Here is a 21484-nt window from a genome sequence, read left to right as displayed (position 1 = left end):
TAGTTAATCATCACATGCTTTCTTTCTCACAATTTTCCTCCAAATAGCACCTACCTAAATCAGACTTTAAAAGGTCTTCAAATCAGTCACTCCCTCTCTTCAATCTCCCTGGACAACCCAGTTTTCCCTAGAACAGACTTTTTTTTTTTCCACTCGGAAACCACCATTCTACACAGAGTTGACAATCAATAATGGCGACTTCAAATCTAAATACGTACAACATTGGGAATCTTACTTCGGACGTTCATATAGCACGGAGAAGTGACAATCTGCTCTTAAATGGCCTAAATAGGTCACCAAAGGAATTCATCAGAGGAAGCTTTCAAGAAAGTGGATATTAAGATGGCACCTGACCCTAACAAAAATAGCAAAAGCAATCTCCTCAAACTCTGACTTTTGTTGGAAAGAATGCGGCTTACAAGGAACCTACCTCCACGCATGGTGGACATGCCCCAAAATAAACTCCTTCCGGTCCTCTGTTTTTAACGCTCTAAATAACCATATCATCTTAGCAGAAAGAAGTTTCATTGCCAAATATTGGAAAAACCCAAATCCTCCAACATTCTCAGAAGGCTGGACATCAGTCTCACATGCCCATAACGTGGAACTAAAATTTTCCGCACAATCCATAACCTTAGAAAGAATCAGGAACAGTTGGGCTCCCTGGAAACCTGGGCTAATACCAAACAAAATCACAGTCCTCTTCTTCAAAGAACAGGGACTTTGAACAACCCAGTTACAAGAAAACAGAACTTTCAATTACTTATATAGGATTACCATCCCGTGCCTTCTAGGTTTATATTATATCATGCCTTTACTTACTTCCTCCTTAACCATATGTATAAATAGGATACCTTCCTTATCTGAACTTAAAAGCTATGTAAACCTTTGAAAGTGATTTTTTTTCTAAATGTCAGTGTGATTAGTGCAAGTTTCAAAATATTTTTTATAAAAAAGTATCTTTACTTTTTGAGATACAGCTGCTCTGATTCTCTATAAAGAGCAGATGTATCTTTCGCTAAGACACGCAAGGCCCGCTTTCACTGAATCAGTCAGTCCCGCGGACCTGACGGGTACAAGATTCAGCAAACTATACAGTTGCTCTGTATACAGGATACAGAGAAGCCATCTCAAAAGGAAAAATTATTTGTAAGAAAAACTAATTTGAAAGTTGCACCTATCACACATCTATCTATCTATCTATCTATCTATCTATCTATCTATCTATCTATCTATCTATCTATCTATCTATCTATCTATCTATCACACACCCTTTAACAAATATTACACCTTAGGGATGTCACGATACCAGGATTTGGACATCACGATCCTTCGTTTAGTATTGCGATTGCGATACCAAAATGATACTTTACCAACAGTAATAATAATAAAAAAAGTTCTTCCATTTTCTGATGCGAGGTACGAGGTGTGATGATGAATTTTGAATGTGCCTCACACTAATAGTAATTAACCCCATCATGTTTCTCAGTCATAATGGGGTTAATTACTATTAATGTGAGGCACATGGAGGGTAAATTCATCACACCTCGTGCCTCACAATAAGGCCTCATGCACACGACCGTATTTTTTCCCACCCGTAAATACTGGCGTAAATACGGGTCCGGTGTCACACGTATTCCACCCGTTTTGCACCAGTATTTACGGACCCGTGCCCGTAAATATGGGTCCGGTGTCACCCGTATTCCACCCGTATTTACGGGCACGTTTTTGGCGGCAAAATAGCACTGCACTAATCGGCAGCCCCTTCTCTCTATCAGTGCAGGATAGAGAGAAGGGACAGCCCTTTCTGTAATAAAAGTTAAAGAAATTCATACTTACCCGGCCGTTGTCTTGGTGACGCGTCCCTCTCTTCACATCCAGCCCGACATCCCTGGATGACGCGGCAGTCCATGTGACCGCTGTAGCCTGTGATTGACCTGTGATTGGCTGCAGCGGTCACATGGGCTGAAACGTCATCCAGGGACGGCCAGGACGTCGGGCCGGATGTCGAGAGGGACGCGTCACCAAGGCAACGGCCGGGAGACCGGACTGGAGGAAGCAGGAAGTTCTCGGTAAGTATGAATGTCTTTTGTTTTTATTTTTTACAGGTTGCTCTTTATTCTGATCGGTAGTCACTGTCCAGGGTGCTGAAAGAGTTACTGCCGATCAGTTAACTCTTTCAGCTCCCTGGACAGTGACTATTTACTGACGTCGCTTAGCAACGCTGCCGTAATGACGGGTGCACACATGTAGCCACCCGTCATTACGGGAGCTCCATAGCCTTCTATGGACTGTCCGTGCCATTATTACGGCCTGAAATAGGACATGTTCTATCTTTTTCAACGGCACGGGCACCTTCCCGTAAGAAAACGGGAAGGTACCCGTGGCCAATAGAAGTCTATGAGCCCGTTATTACGGGTCGTAATTACGACCCGTAATAACGGGAGTTTTTACGGTCGTGTGCATGAGGCCTAAGTGAAAGAAAGCAGTTATTATATTTTTTTTACAGCGTACACATAATGACGCAAAAAAAATTGTTGTGCAGGTTATTACGGCCACGCCAATACCCAATAGTTGTATATTTTATGTATTGAGACTTATTTTAATGTTTATTGTAAAAAAATGTGTATGTGTATTTTTTTAAATTTAATATTACTTTATTTTTAAACTTTAATATAGATATATGCCAGTACATTAGACTATGTACTGATAGTATACAGGCAGTTGTTAGGACATATTTAAGTATGCCCTAACAACAGGAAATATGGTAAGACAGCCCTGGGGTCCTTCAATGGACCCGGAGCTGTGTGCCCATATATGGTATGTCCCTCAATCGCGTTACAGGGATTCCTGTGATGCGATCCAAGGGGCATCTCCCCTTCTCATTTGCTCCTGAATGCTGCAGTCAGCTTTGATCGCAGCATTCAGGGGAATAGCGGCGGCGATCAGAGGTTTCTCTGATCTCCGTCGTTCTAGAGCGGGGCAGCAGGTGTGTAATACAGCCATCGCCCCGCTCCGGACAAGTGAGCGCGCGGTCAGCATGAGGTGATGCGGCCGGCGCTGCATTACAATAAGCGGCGGCGCAGGCACTGAAGACACATGGGTGTGTTTTGCAGTGCACCCGCCATGTTCTGTCTTCCGTGGCGCCGCTCATTAGTGCAACGCTGGCCTCATCACATCATCCTGACACTTGTCAGGATTTCCGAGTGGGGCAATGGCTGTATTACACGTCTGCAGCCCGGCTCTCATGCATTCATGTGTTGCAATACTGAGCTGTGCGGCCGTACAGCGAAGTATCAAAATAAATGAAATAACGGTATCGAACCGTTTGGGGATGCAGTTTCGATGCATCGTGCATCCCTACTACACCTAACTATACCTTTATATCCTTAGGTATACCCTTAAGTCGACATGTCCAACCCTCTTCCCTCCCCACATCCCCATTGTTATTTATTATTATCTTTTCGTTTTCTATTAGGTGCTCAGCGGCCACATACACCTCTCACAACATCCTACATAAATATACCAGAACACCAATCCACTTAAAGAGGCTATTTCCTATATAAGAAGATCGGCGCTATAATGTAGGTGACAGTAATTCTTTTTATTAAGAAAAACTATCTATTTTAAACCACTTTATGAGCGATTTTTAGCTTTATGCTAATGAGTTTCTTAATGCCCAAGTGGGAGTGTTTTTACTTTAGATCAAGTGGGCGTTGTACAGAGGAGTGTATGACGCTGACCAATCAGCGTCATACACTTCTCTCCATTCAGCCGAAACCCATCAAAATTTACAGGAAATCCTGAGTCCACTTTAAACTAGCTAGTATTGACGTTAAAAGCCTGTACACCCACATCCCGCAGGATGCGGGAGTACAGGCAGTTAGACCCCAATTATAACATACAAAAGGAGATCCCTTGTTTATTGATTTCATCTGTGAAGCACTGCAATATGTGTTAAGTCATAATTCCTTCCAGTTTGATGACATTTGGTATCGTCAAAAGTCAGGAACGGCGATGGGTACCCCAGTGGCCCCGACTTTTGCTAATTTATTTTTAGCCGATCTTGAAGAACAAATGATTTATAACTTATCTAATCCCTATGCTAAACATCTGCAGTTATACTTGCGTTATATATAAACGACATCTTTATAGTGTGGTCTGATACACAGGAGGAATTTTTAGAATTTGTAAAATATTTGAATAAAAACAGTTTAAACATGAGTTTTACGTATAAATTTGGAAATCAGGAAATTGAATTCTTGGATTTACATGTAACAATAGAAGGGGGTGTGGTACAGACAAAAGGTTATCGAAAACTTACAGGCATCAATACATTGTTACGATATGACAGCTATCACCCTAGACATGTAACCCAATCCTTACCATATGCTCAATTTTTACGTTTCAGAAGAATTAATAGCAATGATATGACATTTTATGAACAGGCAGATGAGATGAGGAAAAGACTGGAATTAAGGGGCTATCCGTCAGAATTGGTAGGGGAAGCTCTGAACAAAGTAAATAACAAACAGATATCCCTATTACAACACAATAAAAAGAGGAAAAAAAATCTAATGTTAAAGAGGACAAAAGGTTTATTCTATCCTTTGGCCATAGTCCAATGAGTGATGTGATCCGAATGTGCATTAGAAAAAACTGGCATCTAGTTGAGAATGACCCACTACTTATGGAGGTCGCAGTTAGAAAAGCAATAATATTTTTTCGTAGATGTATTCATTTAAAGGATATTTTGGTCAGGGGCCGTTTTTCCCAAAGAGAAAAGGGAAATGAGAACTGGCTATCAGCTATAGGACCGAAAGGGAATTATAAATGTGGACAATGCAATTCCATCATACGCACTAGGAACCCTAATTTAGGGAGCTGTGCGTTTGAAATCAATGAGCTGATATCCTGTAGAACTCAATATGTGGTATATGCAGTAATCTGTAATTGTGGTAGATTTTATATAGGAAAAACAATACGACCCATGTACATAAGGTTTCGTGAACATATAAGATCATTAATTACAGGTGAGGGATGTCCTAGGTTGATGCAACACATGCAGGAAAAACATGAAAGTAACGCACGATGTATGCGATTTGTTGGCATAGTTCACATTAAGCCGTTATTGTCTGGGGGAGATAGACACAAAATTCTATTGCAAAAAGAGGCAGAGATAATCTCACAGACAGGGGCGCTAGGACCTCTCGGTCTTTATGACCGAAACGACCTAAGCTCCTTTATAACATAAACCTTGCTGTTTTTAAATAATGTAACTAATAAATATATCGTTATTTTAACTTGATACAATTAAGGTACATCAATCACTATTGTATATTGTGCATTTCCCGGTCTTTTTTTACTATCTTGTTATGTAACAGTCTATACCGATTTGTGAATAAAAAGGCAGGTAAAGGAAGTGACGCCAGGGCCTTGAGAAGGTGTACACGAACACATTAACAATACTGAAGTGTTTAGCCAGTGAATAGACATTCCACGGGATGTCTATTCACAATCTCTGCACTTCGTTACTCTGTCTGTGGTAGTTACAGCCGAGGACGCGTAATCTCGCGAGATTATGCGGTAAAAAACAGGTTACAACTAGATCACGCTTCCTCTGCTGTAACTACCATAGAAACAGTAACGAAGTGCAGAGATTGTGAATAGACATCCCGTGGAATGTCTATTCACGGTCTAAACACTTCAGTATTGTTAATGAGAATCCCGGCGCTCGAGTCCCGAGGAAAGACTGATTTCCAGGATCATATATCCCTAGCTAGGTTATATAAAAACAGGAATTCTGACAGGGATCGCTTTGAAGGATTATATATTTTCTCAGTTCCATAAAGCCATTTTTATATTTCAATGTTTTTGATTGATTTTTCAACATAATAGGGAAGAAAACAAAATATAAGAGACAGGTGGGTAGGGAAGGGAAACATAAATCAAGCATATTATATATAGCAACGTAGCATGGTATACCGAATAGTTTGTGAGCATGCCATATATTGCAAATATACCACAAACTACAAGAAGCTACATTAAAGGGAACCTGTCACCAGCATTTCTCCTATTGAACTTTACTTACCCCTCACTGGCCGCTGCTATCAAACATGCATTACCGTTATCCCCTCTCCTAAACTCCTCCTCTGACCGTAAATAAGTCTGCAAACATTTTGCGCCTTTTATCGTAATAATCCGGCGTCCCTTTGTGCGCACACACCAGAAGAGGACATCAATGCACAAGCGCGGGATTTAGTGTGCTGGGAAAGGCGAGGAGCTGCCAATCAAAAGTAAGGAGGCGAAGTAAACGCGGAAAGACTTGAGGAATGAAGATATGACTTTTTTCGAAAGAAGACCTGACTCTTATGCTCATTTGCATACGTTGCGGGAACACTAAAAACTGAATACTAAAGCTACAGAGCCGACTAAGAAGACAATTATAGGTTATATAGAAATGATTTTTCACCCACTACCACCAGGTATTGCTGGTTTAATAGGTGAAATGCTGGTGACAGGTTCCCTTTAAGTATTCAATAAAAAACAAAGCCATTTTTATAGACGTGTGTACTGGGGTCTTGCCATCTGGCTTCCAAGGCATTTCCTTTGTTAGCACCTAGGTGAGCCGGCAGCCACACATTTTGTCTTTGTGTTTATATGCAACACAATTGGAAGAGGACATCCTGATTCTCAACGACATTTGGACAGGGAGATTGATTTAAAAAATAAAATATATTACATCCCATAGACTGGTTTTACCACAACCATTGATAATACAATGAGAAAAGACAGTCCAAATTTTACCCCTATAATCCTATCAAGATTGTATGACATTGAACTAAACACTCGGTTTCTTCTCTCAAGGCCCTTTTACACGGGCAAACGATCGTTCACAGCATGCTCGTTCCCGATTATTGCCCTGTGTAAACAGGGCAACGAACAGCTGATGAACGTGCAAACACTCGTTCATCGGCAGATCTCATGGTTACTGCTGCTTAAAATATTATCGTGGTCAGCAGCACCTCTACCTGTGTAAACTGAGAGACGCGCTGCCAACACAATAGAAATGTATGGGGATGAGCGATCGTAGTAATTAGTGCTCGTCCCCATACTGGCACATTGTGAAAAAAGCAAACTAGTGCCGATCAATCTCGTTGATCGGCGCTCGTTTACACGGCCAAGGTCGGGCCATGTAAAAGTACCGTTAGTTGGTGACGGAGTTGTATCATCTGCACATGAATTTGTAAACATCCTGAACTTTTATAACAAGGACATAGCAAATATAATTATCAAGATTACACATAGCACAGTAGTCATCTTACCAATGTATAGAAGTCTAGAATGATGTGCAGGAGAAGTGGGCTATTATGCATCTGGATACCCAAAGTACACAAACGGCCTGTGAACTGGATCATATCATCAACCGATGTCATCAAGCCCGACATTGTATCATTCCTGTTGCAAAACACAAAGTGTTACTTAGCGAACTGTAATCTGTAAAATATACGCTAAGTAAAATAATTCTTTGTAGTATTTAACTTAGAGGCTCGGTCACCAGATTTTGCAACCCCTATCTGCTATTGCAGCAGATCGGCGCTGCAATGTAGATTACAGTAACGTTTTTATTTTTAAAAAACGAGCATTTTTGGCCAAGTTATGACCATTTTTGTATTTATGCAAATGAGGCTTGCAAAAGTCCAACTGGGCGTGTATTATGTGCGTACATCGGGGCGTGTTTACTACTTTTACTAGCTGGGCGTTGTGTATAGAAGTATCATCCACTTCTCTTCAGAACGCCCAGCTTCTGGCAGTGCAGACACAGCGTGTTCTCGAGAGATCACGCTGTGACGTCACTTCCCCAGGTCCTGCATCGTGTCGGACGAGCGAGGACACATCGACATCAGAGGCTACAGTTGATTCTGCAGCAGCATCGGCGTTTGCAGGTAAATCGATGTAGCTACTTACCTGCAAACGCTGATGCTGCTGCAGAATCAACTGTAGCCTCTGGTGCCGACACGATGCAGGACCTGTGAGTGACGTCACAGATCTGCACTGCCAGAAGCTGGGCGTTCTGAAGAGAAGTGGATGATACTTCTCATCAGAACGCCCAGCTAGTAAAAGTAGTAAACACACCCCGATGTACGCACATAATACACGCCCAGTTGTACTTTTGCAAGCCTCATTTGCATAAATACAAAAATGGTCATAACTTGGCCAAAAATGCTCGTTTTTTAAAAATAAAAACGTTACTGTAATCTACATTGCAGCGCCGATCTGCTGCAATAGCAGATAGGGGTTGCAAAATCTGGTGACAGAGCCTCTTTTTTTTTATAGAATATTGCTTTTAGTATGTTATTAAAATACATTTTATTTATGTGTTTGTGTTTTACTTTTTTCTAACTTTTACTTCACTATGGGGGCTGCCATTTTTGTTTTCATCTCTGTATGTGTCGATTAACGACACATACAGAGATGGAATACGGCAGCTACAGTGCATAGGAGTCAATGAACGGCTCCCGTCCATTACCTCTGTTCTCTGTCTCTGTACTGCGCAGACGCAGGTCAGAGTCACACAGCAGAGCAGCTGTTTGCAGGGAGATAGCAGGCGCCATCATGAAGACCAGCTGCACTGCAGGTAAGGTGTGTGTCTGTCAGTCCCTCTCTCTCTCACAGACCGCCGCTCTCGTGACCCCTGACGGCCTCCCTGTAGTAGTGCAGGAGCCTCTGTATAAAGGACACATGATGTAACTGTCCTGGGAAAGCTGGGTGATAAACAAAATGCCCGCTGTTAGTGTGGTACCCAGCTTTCCCAGACTCCTGAACGATAAATCTCTCTAGTTGTGCCGAGACAGAGGTTCATTAGTCACATCCGCAAATACACTCCAGTAGGAGGGGTAATGGTGGTCACCCAGCTTTCCCAGACCCCTGAACGGTAAATCTCTCTAGTTGTGCCGAGACAGAGGTTCATTAGTCACATTCCCAAACAGTCTCAGCACAAATAGAGAGATTTACCTTCAGGGGTCTGGGAAAGCTGGGTGACCAACATTACCCCTCCTACTGGAGTGTGAGAGGTTCATTAGTCACATCCCCAAACACTCCAGTAGGAGCGGTAATGGTGGTCACCCAGCTTTCCCAGAAGCAGATATAACCAGGAAAGGGCTGGATGGACGGGCTGAGGGTGCACAGCGTTTTTGGTGATCCCCATCTGTCATGTGATTGGACCTAGGTTACCGGTTCATCAGATGGGGTTCATGTGACTATAAATCTGTCCATAACAAGAGACAGTGCACTCAGGACAAGCCCTGCCCTCATGCCGTAGTTGTATGGTTCTGTCTGCAGTGATGGCGGTGGGTGGCTCTGACACCCGCCTCCCCCGTCGGGTGATCTCAGGACAGAAGGGGTGTCCGGAGTGGAGACACAGCGCCGCACCTGTCCTTAGGTTGTGTTCTGGTATTGCAGTTCACCTCCATTGAAGTGAATAGGACAGTGCTGTAATACCACACACGACCTGAGGACAGGTGCGGCGCCATGTTTTCCTGGACGACCCCTTTAAGACTTTTCCCGTGTGTGTGTGTGGCAGAGCGGAGTGTGCACGGGCGCCGCTGATACTTCATAGCTGCTTATCAGCTGTTTTGAAGAATCAGCGGCGAGCACCACACACACAAAATAAAGTGTAATCAAGCGGTTTTTTTGCACGTAAAATGTGTCAAAAAAAACGTGTCAAATACACGGCGTGTGAACCGGTCAACTGAAAAGTCATTCACTTCACTATCATTCGAAGGCTATGTTCACACACGTTTTCAGCTGAAAAATCGGAAGGAGAACGCCTACAAGTATCTGCCCATTGGTTTCAATGGGAAATACGGCGTTCTGTTCCGACAGGGCGTTTTTTACGTGGTCGTTTTCCAAAACCGGCACGTAAAATGAAGCCCACCAAAATTAAGTGCACATCACTTCTTGGGACGTTTTTGGAGCCGTTTTCCATTGACTTTATAGAAAAACAGCTTCAAAAACGGCCGTTAAAAAAAGGCTGAAAATCAGGAGCTGTTTTCCCTTTGTTTAATAAGCGTGTGAACATACCCTTAGCCTGTTGGTGTGTCCTATAACTTCTGCCCGCTGCAGAATCACACACAAAATGGCTGCCGGACACTTGTTGGAGGGGGGGTGAGATTCCCTCCCACATTTACAGCAGCTGTGAGTCAGGTTGCTTTGCCTTATTCACCTTGCTGTAATTCTGGTAAGTGCTCCCCCTGGTGGCCAACATAGGAAAACATGTCAAATTATTATTACATTTTGAATACTTTCCACCATAAGGAAGAAAAAAAAAATAATAAATACAGCAAAAACACAAAAAAATATAATAGAAATAAGTAACGACACTTTAAAGGGAATGTGTCGCGAATTAAGCCTTTTTTTTTTTAAAGGGCCTGTCTCACCTGCCACTTTCAATTTTATTAAAAACAAAGGTTGTTACAATGTTTTGCTTAACCGCTTCCCGACCGCCCACAGTAAATTCATGTCGGCGCTTGCTGGGGTCTGTGCAGCGCCAACGTGAATTCACGGTGGGTGTTAAAAGCGCGATCCGGGTGTCTCAGAGTAGCGCTGACACCCGGATCGCGCTGTTATCCCCTGCCTCTGGTCCCGGAGACATGATCGGGACCAAATTGGTTCAGGTCCCGGTCATGTGATCGCAGGGAAAGTTTGTTGTAGCAACGAACTGGAAAGTTTGTTACTATAACAAACTGGAAAGTTTGTTGCTACAACAAACTTTCCTGAGGACCGATTGCAGGTGCTGCAATCAGTTTTAAGGCAAAACCGGAAGCCATACAACAGCCCCCGGGTCTGCCATGCACGGCAGCCTATGAGAACCAGCCAGAGGTTGTCCTCATAAGCTTCCTGTCAGTGTGACTCTAAGCGTCACACTGACAGTTTATACTACGTTACACTACCTAGGTAGTGTAATTTATTATATATGTAATGTATTATTATAGCAGCCAAGTAAAAAATAAAATAAAAATGTTTTAGAAAAGTGTAAAAACAAGTTATAAAAAAGTAACAAAAAATGCTTTTTTTCCTATAAGTCTTTTATTATAGGAAAAAAATGAAAATGTAAAAAAAAAAAGTACACATATTTGGTATCACCGCGTTCGTAACGACCAAAACTATAAAATTATTTTTCCCGCACGATGAACACCACAAAAAAAAAAGTTCAAAACAATGTCCGAATCACTACTTTTTGGTCATCAACCCTCCGAAAATATAGAATAAACAGTGATCAAAAAGTCGCATGTACACCAATAAAATTGCAACCCGTCCCGCAAAAAACAAGCCCTTACACAGCTTTTTTGACTGAAAAATAAAAAAAAGTTATGGCTCTCAGAATATGGCGACACAAAAATAATAATTTAATCGAAAAGTGATTTTATTGCGCAAACGCCACAAAACATAAAAAAATTATATACATCTGGTATCGCCTTAATCGTATAGACACGCAGAATAAAGTAAAATGTCATCCATAGCGCACGGTGAACACTGTAAAAAAATAAATAAAAATCACATGTACCCTAAAATGGTACCAATGAAAGCTACAGATTGTTGCGCAACAAATAAGCCCTCACACAGCTCCGGTGGAGAAAAAATAAAAAAAAGTTCTGGCTCTCAGAATATAGCGACAGAAATTGTGCAGTGTCCAAAAGCGGATAAGATCGGGCGCCATTTATCAGTGCGACACTGGCCACATATCTGCGGATTATTTATTTACCGAATTATTATACCTACTTATTATGTCCTGATGTTCTCAGCACAGATTACATATGCCCCCACATTATAAACTGAAATACCAGCAAAACCCTAAACAGAACAGTTAGGCTATGTTCACACGGAGTATTTTGCAGAGTTTTTTGATGCGGAAACCGCGTCGCAAAACTCGGCAAAAACGGCCCGAGAACGCCTCCCATTGATTTCAATGGGAGGCGTCGGCGTCTTTTTCCCGCGAGCAGTAAAACTGCCTCGCGGGAAAAAGCGACATGCCCTATCTTCGGGCGCTTCTGCCTCTGACCTCCCATTGACTTCAATGGGAGGCAGAGAAAGCGTATTTTGCGCTGTTTTATGCCCGCGGCGCTCAATGGCGTGCAGGGAGAGGAAAATCTGCCTCAAAGTTCCAAACTGAATTTTGAGACAGATATTCCTCCCCCAAAATACTCCGTGTGAACATAGCCTAACCAAGCAAAATCTGCGCTCCAAAAGCCACATGGTTCCCTCCCTTCTAAGCCCCACAGCGTGCCCAAACACCAGCTTACGTCCACATATGACATTTTATATCCGGGAGAACCCACTCAACATTGTATGAGGTATTTGTCTTCAGTGGCACAAACTGGGCACAATATATTGTGCATTAAAATGGCATATCAGTGGAAAATTGTAATTTTCAATTTGCACCATCCGCTGCGCATTAACGGCTTCGCGCACCACGACTTAATAGCATGTCGTGGTGCGGGGGGTTATATATGGAGTGGGCTCATGCGCTGCGCCTGCTCAATATTCTGCAGGTGTCCGCTGTGTATTACAGCTGACACCCGGGACTAATGGACAAGTACAGCGATCGCGCTGTTACAGGAGCCTGTAAAAATTATATTATACTGTATTGTACCAGCGACCTAATGATCTCTCGTTCCAGTCCCCTAAAGGGACTTTTGGGAGGTTTCCACTTTGCAAATGCGACATGGCACCCGAAAACCATTCCAGCTAAATTTGAGCTCCAAAAGCCAAATATTGTTCCTTCCCTTTTGGGTCTTGCCGTGGGTCCGAACAGCAGTTTATTGCCACATATGGCATATTGCTGTAATCAGGTCAAATTGCTTTACAAATTTTGGGGTGATTTTTCTCCTTTATTCATTGTAAAAATTAAACATTTCTATGTTTTTTCAGATTTTCATTTTCACTGCCTAATTCCACTAAATTCAGCAAAAAAAAACAACTGGGGTCAAAATGCTAACTATACCCCTAGAAAAATTCCTTGAGGGGTGTAGTCTTCAAAATGGGGTCACTTTTGGGGGGTTTCCACGGTCTTGCTCCCTCCAGGGCGTTGCAAACGCGACATGGCACTGAAAACAAATCCAGCAAAATTTGTGCTTAAAAATCCAAATGGCGCTCCTTCCCTTCTGAGCTCTGCCATGGGTCCAAACAGCAGTTTAGTACCACATATGGGGTATTGCCGTAATTGGGAGAAGTATCTTTACAAGTTTTGGGGTGCTTTTTATTCTTTATTCCTTGCAAATATTTTTTCAGAAAAAAAAAGTAGATTTTCACTTTAACAGACAAACTCTAATAAATATAGCAAAAGACCTGTGGGGTCAAGATGCTAACTGTACCCCTAGATAAATTCCTTGGGGTGTGTAGTTTCCAAAACCGTGTTACTTTTGGGGGATTTCCACTGTTTTGGCACTACAAGACCTCTTCAAACCTGACATGGTGCCTAAAATATATAAAAAAAAAAAAAAAAAAAAAAAAAGAGGCCCCGAAATCCACTAGGTGCTCCTTTGTTCTGAGGCCGGTGTTTCAGTCCATTATCACACTAGGGCCACATGTGGGTATTTCTAAAAACTACAGAATCAGGGCAATATTGAGTTGTGTTTCTCTGGTAAAACCTTCTGTGTTACAGATTTTTTTTTTTTATTACAAATGAATTTCAGCAAAAAAAAAAAAAAAAAAGTGTAAATTTCCCCTCTACTTTGCTTTAATTCCTGTGAAGCACCTAAAGGGTTAAGAAACTTTCTGAATGCGGTTTTAAATACTTTGAGGGGTGCAGTTTTTAATATGGGGTGATTTATGGGGTTTATCTAGTACATAAGGCCCTCAAAGCCGCTTCAGAACTGAACTGGTCCCTGTAAAAATAGCCTTTTGAAATTTTCTTGAAAATGTGAGAAATTGCTGCTAAAGTTCTAAGCCTTGTAACGTCCCAGAAAAATAAAATAATGTTCAAAAAACAATGCAAATATAGAGTAGACATATGGAATATGTGAAATAGTAATACCACACAAAATAGTTACTATTTTACAAGCAAATACATTTAAAGTTAGAAAAATTATAATTTTTGCAAATTTTCTCAAAATTTTGGTGTTTTTCACAAATAAGCAATGAATTTATTGACCAAATTTTTCCACTAACATAAAGTACAATATGTCATGAGAAAACAATCTTAGAATCGCTTGGATAGGCAAAAGCATTCCAGAGTTATTACTACATAAATTGACACGTCAGATTTGAAAAAATGGTGCCGGTCCTGAAGGCCAAAATGAGCTTGGTCGGTCCTGAAAGGGTTAAATTATAAAACTTCCCGGTTTCCTTATGTAATCCTCCTTATAAATACATACAATTAGGAATAATACTCTTTTCATTTCAGATTACACATGTGAATTGACTAAAACAGGGAATTGCTTACACTTTTTTTTAAACACTTGAGTTTGTTTTTTTCATTCTCTATGTCACGATCTATACAAAAAGACTATGGCACCAACACACACCTCTGTGTCCTCTTTGAAAATTGCATCAGTCTAACCACGCCTAGAGTTGGTCGAATACTCGTTCAACCATCTATTTTATCCGACCCCACCGTAGCCATGCACGTTCGGATCGGCAAAGTAAGTAAGCCGCTGCAAGAGCTAGAAACAGGCATGTTGGGGGAAAGTCAGAAGGTCCACGTTAATATAACCAGCGGGATTGGGTGGCTTGTATCATATGTATGGGCAGCTTAGGAGCTCTGATTTTTTATTACTATCCTAGAAACCCCTAGAAATACAGCCAAAGGTTCCAGTTTGTGTTGTTTTACCTTTATTTACGGTTGAGAATGAGACTTGTACTTAAAACGCACATGTGATGTGATACTACTATGTTGCTGTTAACACAGCAGTACTAGCAGAACGGTCGGGTCGTTTATTCATACTCATTCGGTTTTACCTTGTAAATATACTTTCGTAATTCTTGAACGAAAAAAAAAAAAAAAAAAAAAAGGAATAAAAGCACTGAAAAGCAAACATTTTCCAACAATGTAGCTAGAGGTGGAAGCCATACACTTTATAGCTAGTTCAGTCAAAAGTGATATATTCCGACTCCCCCATAAACATGCATGCTCAGCTGGCTTATCTCCCGTGGTAACAAAGATCCATGCTTGATCCTCCTTTCCCCCAACAAATCCTGTCGGGAAAGAGTTGGGCACACCCATACACATTAGATGGTGGCCAACCGGCAGAATTCGGAAGGTTCTAATGTGTATGGGCACATTAAGGTTAACCCCTTAAGAACATGGACTAGTTGGCACGTTCAAGACGTAAGCCCAATTTTTCAAATCGGACAGGTTTCACTTTATGTGGTAATAACTCTGGAATGCTTATACCTATCCAAGCAATTCTGAGACTGTTTTCTCGTGACACATACTTTAAGTTTGTGGTAAAATTTGGTCGATACATTCAATATTTTGTGAAAAAATTGCAAAAATTTGCATTTTTCCCAATTTAAATGTATCTGCTTGTAAGACCGATGGTAATACCACACAAAAGGAATACTAATTAACATTTCCCATATGTCTACTTTATATTTGCATTGTTTTTTTTTTTAACATCCTTTTATTTTTCTAGTACGTTACAAGGCTTAGAACTTTAGCAGAAATTTCTCACATTTTCAAGAAAATTTCAAAAAGGCTATTTTTAGAAAAACGAGTTCAGTTGTGAAGTGGTTTTTAGGGCCGTATATATTAGAAACCCCCAATAAGTCACCCCATTTTAAAAACTTCACCCCCTCAAAGTATTCAAAACAGCATTTAGAAAGTTTAACCCTTTAGACATTTCACAGGAATTAAAGCAAAATAGAGGTGAAACTAAAAAATATTTTTTTGTAGTTGTTGCAGAAAATCATATTTAACCCCTTCCCGACATGCGCCGTACATGTACGGCGCTGTCGGGAGGTGCTTCCCGCAAAGCGCCGTACATGTACGGCGCAGTGATGGTGCGGGCTCAGGAGCAGAGCCGGCACCATCACCGCGGGGTGACAGCTGTATTATACAGCTGGCACCCTCCTGTAACTGCCAGGACCGGAGCTACTCTCCGATCCGGCAGATTAACCCCTCAGATGCTGCGCTCAATAGAGCGCAGCATCTGATAGGTTTTCACCCGATCGGCAACCCAGTGATGCAATCGCTGGGTTGCTGTGGCAATCGGACGCCAGAAAATGGCGTCCGAGTCTGCCTTGTACGGGAGCCGGCGTGTCCTCATAGGCTTGCTGTCAGTGAATAACTGACAGCGCTAATACACTGCACTACATATGTAGTGCAGTGTATTAGAGTAGCGATCGGGGCATCAGGCCCTCATGTCCCCTAGTGGGACAAGTAAAAAAAGTTAAAAAAAGTTAATAAAAATGTGGTAAAACAATAAAAACACACACATTTCAAATAAAAACAAAGCTAAACTGACTTTTTTCCCATAGTAAGTCTTTTATTATGGGAAAAACCGTAAAAATTAAAAAAACTATACATAATTGGTATCGCCGCGTCCGTAACGACCCAAACTACAAAACTATTATGTAATTTATCCCGCACGGTGAATGCCGTAAAAAAAAACCATGAAAAACAACGCCAGAATCTTTGTTTTTAGGTCACATCTCCTTCCAAAAAATGCTATAAAAAGTGATCAAAAAGTCACATTTACTCCAAAATAGTACTAATAAAAACTACAATCCGTCCCGGAAAAAATAATCCCCGACACCGTTTAGTGCACGCAAAAATAAAAAAGTTATGGGTCTTAGAATGTGTCGACACAGAAAATAAAGGATTTTATAAAAAAAGTGATTTTATTGTGCAAAAGCTGCAATACATAAAAAAAACTATATAAATTTGGTATCGCCGTAATCGTATCGACCCGCAGAATAAAACGAACATGTAATTTAGGGCGCACTGTGGATGCCGATAAAAAAAAACAATAAAAAACGATTCCAGAATTGCTTGTTTTTGGTCATTTCCTTTACCAAAGAATGAAATAAAAAGTGATCAAAAAGTCGTATGTGTTCCAAAATGGTACCAATAAAATCTACAGCCTGTCTCGCAAAAAACAAGCCCGCACACCGCTCAATCAACTGAAAAATAAAAAAGTTATGGCACTAGTAACGCGGTGATCAAAAACATCAATACGCAGGCCGGAGGGGCACATTCCTGCAGTTTCAGGGCCCTAGTATTGAGGAACTAGGAAAGGGCAGGGACACAGCACATCCACTCGAAGCGAGGGTGCCCGTATTATACCAGCGCAAAACTTTCCCAGCAATATTTCCCGAACTACGAAGGAGAAAAAGTCCCCAAAAGGTGCAGAGCGTTACAGAAGGGGGATAAGAAAGAAAACTGTTTATCAGTGTGACACCGGCCTGCGCATAACGGATCGCTTCACAGAGTCACACACACCTATGGATAATTGTATTATTTACCCCATTATTATACCCTCTTATTATGCCCTGATTGACTCCGCACAGATTACATATACCCTGATGTTCTCCGCACAGAAAACATATGCCACCACATTATAAACGGAAATACCAGCAAAACCCCAAACAGAACTATTACCAAGCAAAATCCATGCTCAAAATGGCGGTCTATTCCTTCTTAGCCCTACAGCGTGCCCAAACAGCAATTTATGGCCACAAGTAAAGCATTACCATACCCGGGAGAACCCGCTTAACAATTTATGGGGTAAGATTCTCTAGGGGCACAACATCTTGTGCGGTGAATGGGCAGATCAGTGGAAAAATTGCAATTTTCACTTTGCACAATCCACTGCGTATTCATTTATGAAAAACACCTGTGGAGTCTAAATTCTCACTACACCCCTTGATAAATGCCTTTAGGGGTGTAGTTTCTAAAACGGGGTCACTTTTGTTTGGTACATCAGTGGTTTTGCAAATGCAACATGGCGTCCGCAAACCATTCCAGCAAAATCTACGCTCCAAAAGATAAATACCGCTCCTTTTCTTCTGAATGCTCCCATATACGTAAACAGCTGATTATAACCACATATGGGGTGTTACCGTACTCGGGAGAAATTACTTTACAAATGTTGGGGTGCTTTTTCTTCTCTATTCCTTGTAAAAATGAAAAATGTTGATCTAAAACTACATCTTGTTGGAAAAAAAAAATTATTTTTCATTTTCATAGCTTAATTCTAATTAATTCAGCAAAAAACCTTTGGGATCAAAATTTTCACTATACCCCTAGATGATTCCTCAGGGGGTGCAGTTTCCCAAATGGAGTCAATTTTGGGGTGTTTCCACTGTACTAGTACTACAGGGGCTCAGCAAATGTGACATGGCACCCAGACACTATCCAAAATCCAAATGGTGCTAGTTCCATTCTGAGCCCTACCGTGTGTCCAAACAGCCGTTTATGACCACATGTGGGGTATTGTTTTACTCGGGAGAAGTTGCTTTACTAATTTTATGGTGCTTTTTCTCCTTCAGTCCTTGTGGAAATGAAAAAAAAAAATACCTAAACCTAAATTTTATTTGAAAAAATGTAGATTTTCATTTTTACGGCCTACTTCCAATAAGTTCTGTAAAACACCTGTGGGGTCAAACTGCTCATTGTACCCCTAGATAATTTCCTCATGCGGTGTAGTTTCCAAAATGGGGTCACTTGTTGGGGGTTTCCACTGTTTTGTCCCCTCAGGAGCTTTTGCAAATGTGACATGGCTTCCGCAAATCATTCCTGCTAAATTTGAGCTCCAAGAGCCAAATTGCGCTCTTTCCCTTCTAAGCCCTGCCGTGTATCCAAACAGCCGTTTATTACCACATGTGGGGTATTGTTTTACTCGGGAGAAATTTCTTTACAAATTTTATGGTGCTTTTTCTCCTTTAGTCCTTGTGGAAATGAAAAAAAATTAGCTAAACCTACATTTTATTTGAAAAAATTTAGATTTTCATTTTCATGGCCAAGTTCCAAAAATTTTTGCAAAAAAACTGGCCGGTCAAAATGCTTGCTACACCCCTAGATAAATTCCTCGAGGGGTATAGTTTCCAAAATGGGGTCACTTGTTGGGGGTTTCCACTGTTTTGTCCCCTCAGGGGCTTTGTAAATGTGACATGGCCTCCGCAAACCATTCCTGCTAAATTTGAGCTCCAAGAGCCAAATGGCGCTCTTTCCATTCTAAGCCCTGCTGTGTGTCCAAATAACCGTTTATTACCACATGTGGGGTATTGTTTTACTCGGGAGAAATTGCTCTACAAATGTTGTGGTGCTTTTTCTACTTTAGTTCTTTTGGAAATGAAAAAAAATTAGCTAAACCTACATTTTATTTGAAAAAATTTAGATTTTCATTTTCATGGCCTAGTTCCAAAAATTTTTGCAAAAAAACTGGCCGGTCAAAATGCTTGCTACACCCCTAGATAAATTCCTCGAGGGGTGTAGTTTCCCAAATGGGGTCACTTTTGGGGGGTTTCCACTGTTTTAGTTCCACAAGACCTGTTCAAAGCTGACATGGTGCCTAAAATATATTCTAATAAAAAGGAGACCCAAAATCCACCAGGTGCTCCTTTGCTTCTGAGGCCGGTGCTTCAGTCCAGTAGCACACTAGAGCCACATGTGGGATATTTCCTAAAACTGCAGAACCTGGGCAATAAATATTGAGTTGCATTTCTTGGGTAAAACATTCTGTGGTACAAAAAAAATGGATTCAAAATGAATTTCTGGAAAAAAATAATGAACTTTGTAAATTTCACCTCTACGTTGCCTTAATTCCTGCGCAATGTCTAAAGGGTTAAGAAACTTTCTAAATGCTGTTTTGAATACTTTGAGGGGTGCAGTTTTTAAAATGGGGTGATTTATTGGGGGTTTCTAATATCTAAGGACCTCAAAGCCACTTCACAACTGAACTGGCCCCTGTAAAAATAGTATTTTGAAACTTTCTTGAAAATGTGAGAAATTGCTGCTAAAGTTCTAAGCCTTGTAGCGTCCTAGAAAAATAAAATTATGTTTAAAAAACGATGCCAATCTAAAGTAGACATATGGGGGATGTTAGTTAGCAACATTTTTGTGTGGTATAACTGCCTGTCTTACAAGCAGATGCATTTAAATTGAGAAAAATGCAAATTTTTGCAATTTTTCGCAAAATTTTGGTGTTTTTCACAATTAAATACTGAATGTATCGGGCAAATTTTGGCAGTAACATAAAGTCCAATGTGTCACGAGAAAACAATCTCAGAATCACTTGGATAGGTAAAAGCATTCCGGAGTTATTACCATATAAAGTGAAACATGTCAGATTTGAAAAATGAGGCTCTGTCAGGAAGGTCAAAAGCGGCCAAAGAGGGAAGGGGTTAATCCATTTTTCTTGTGATCCCAAAACAGTGAAAACACCACCAAAAAGACACTATTTGGCAAACTACACCCCTCAAGGAATTTATCAAGGGGTATAGAGAGCATTTTGACCCCACAGGTTTTTTGTGGACTTTAGTGGAATTAGACTGTGAAAGTGAAAATTGACATTTTTTCTAATAAAATGTCGTTTTAGCCCCGATTCTTCCATTTTCACAATAAAAGGCGAAAAAGCACCCCAACATTTGTAGAGCAATCTGTTCTGAGCTCAGAAATAACCCATATATGGTAATAAACTGCTGTTTGGACCCCACAGCAGGGCTTAGAAGGGAGAGGGGGCTATTTGGCTTTTGGAGCTCAAATTTTGCTGGAATGGTTTGCTGCGCCATGTCGCATTTGCAAAGCTCCTGCAGGACCAAATCAGTGGAAACCCCCCAAAAGTGACCCCATTTGGGAAACTACACCCCTGAAGGAATTCATTGAGGGGTATAGTGACCATTTTGAACCCAGAGGTTCTTTGATGAATTTAGTGGAATTAGGCCATGAAATGAAAAGGCTAAGTTTTTCCGATAAAACGTGGACATTTTCAATTTTTACAAGGAACAAAGGAAGAGAAGCTCCCCAACATTTGAAAAGCAATTTCTCCCGATTACGGCAATAACCCATAAGTGCTCATAAACTGTGTTTGGACACACGGCAGGGCTCAAAAATTTATCATCACTTTTTATTATGGCATTGTTTTTTTTTGCAGTGTTCACGGTGTGGAAAGATAACATTATAGTTTCATAGATTGGGTCGTTACGGACGCGGCGATACCAAATATGTGTACTTTTTTGTTTTAACGGTTTCATTTTTTCCCAATAAAAAAATTCTTATAGGAAAAAAGGCAGTGTTTGTTTTTATTAACTTGAAACTTTTCTTTATACACTTTTATTCAACTTTTTTTTTGTCCCTCTAGGAGACTTGACGGCCTGCACCTCTGATCTTTACCCTAATGCATTGCACTACCCACATAGTGCAATGCATTAGGGCGGTCAGTAATTCACTGACAGCAAGCCTATTAGGTCCCATCTCTGGGCGGGGCCTAATAGGCTATCGTACGTGGCAGAGCAGGAGGCCATTGTTAGGCCTCCGGTTGCC

At 41.0% G+C, this 21484-nt stretch overlaps 1 protein-coding gene across 1 annotated transcript in view; it reads right to left on the bottom strand.

Annotated features, from left to right (window-relative positions):
- CENPI (centromere protein I) overlaps nt 1-21484 on the bottom strand; it is a 161959-nt gene that overhangs the window by 18231 nt on the left and 122244 nt on the right. The window contains exon 16 of the mRNA XM_075834239.1: nt 7326-7458. Coding sequence (XP_075690354.1) covers nt 7326-7458 — 133 coding nt within the window. The remainder of the gene's footprint in view (nt 1-7325; nt 7459-21484) is intronic.

Source organism: Rhinoderma darwinii, chromosome 8 (assembly GCF_050947455.1).
Source record: "Rhinoderma darwinii isolate aRhiDar2 chromosome 8, aRhiDar2.hap1, whole genome shotgun sequence".
Lineage (NCBI taxonomy): Eukaryota > Metazoa > Chordata > Amphibia > Anura > Rhinodermatidae > Rhinoderma > Rhinoderma darwinii.
This window is presented reverse-complemented; position numbering and strand designations above follow the sequence as displayed.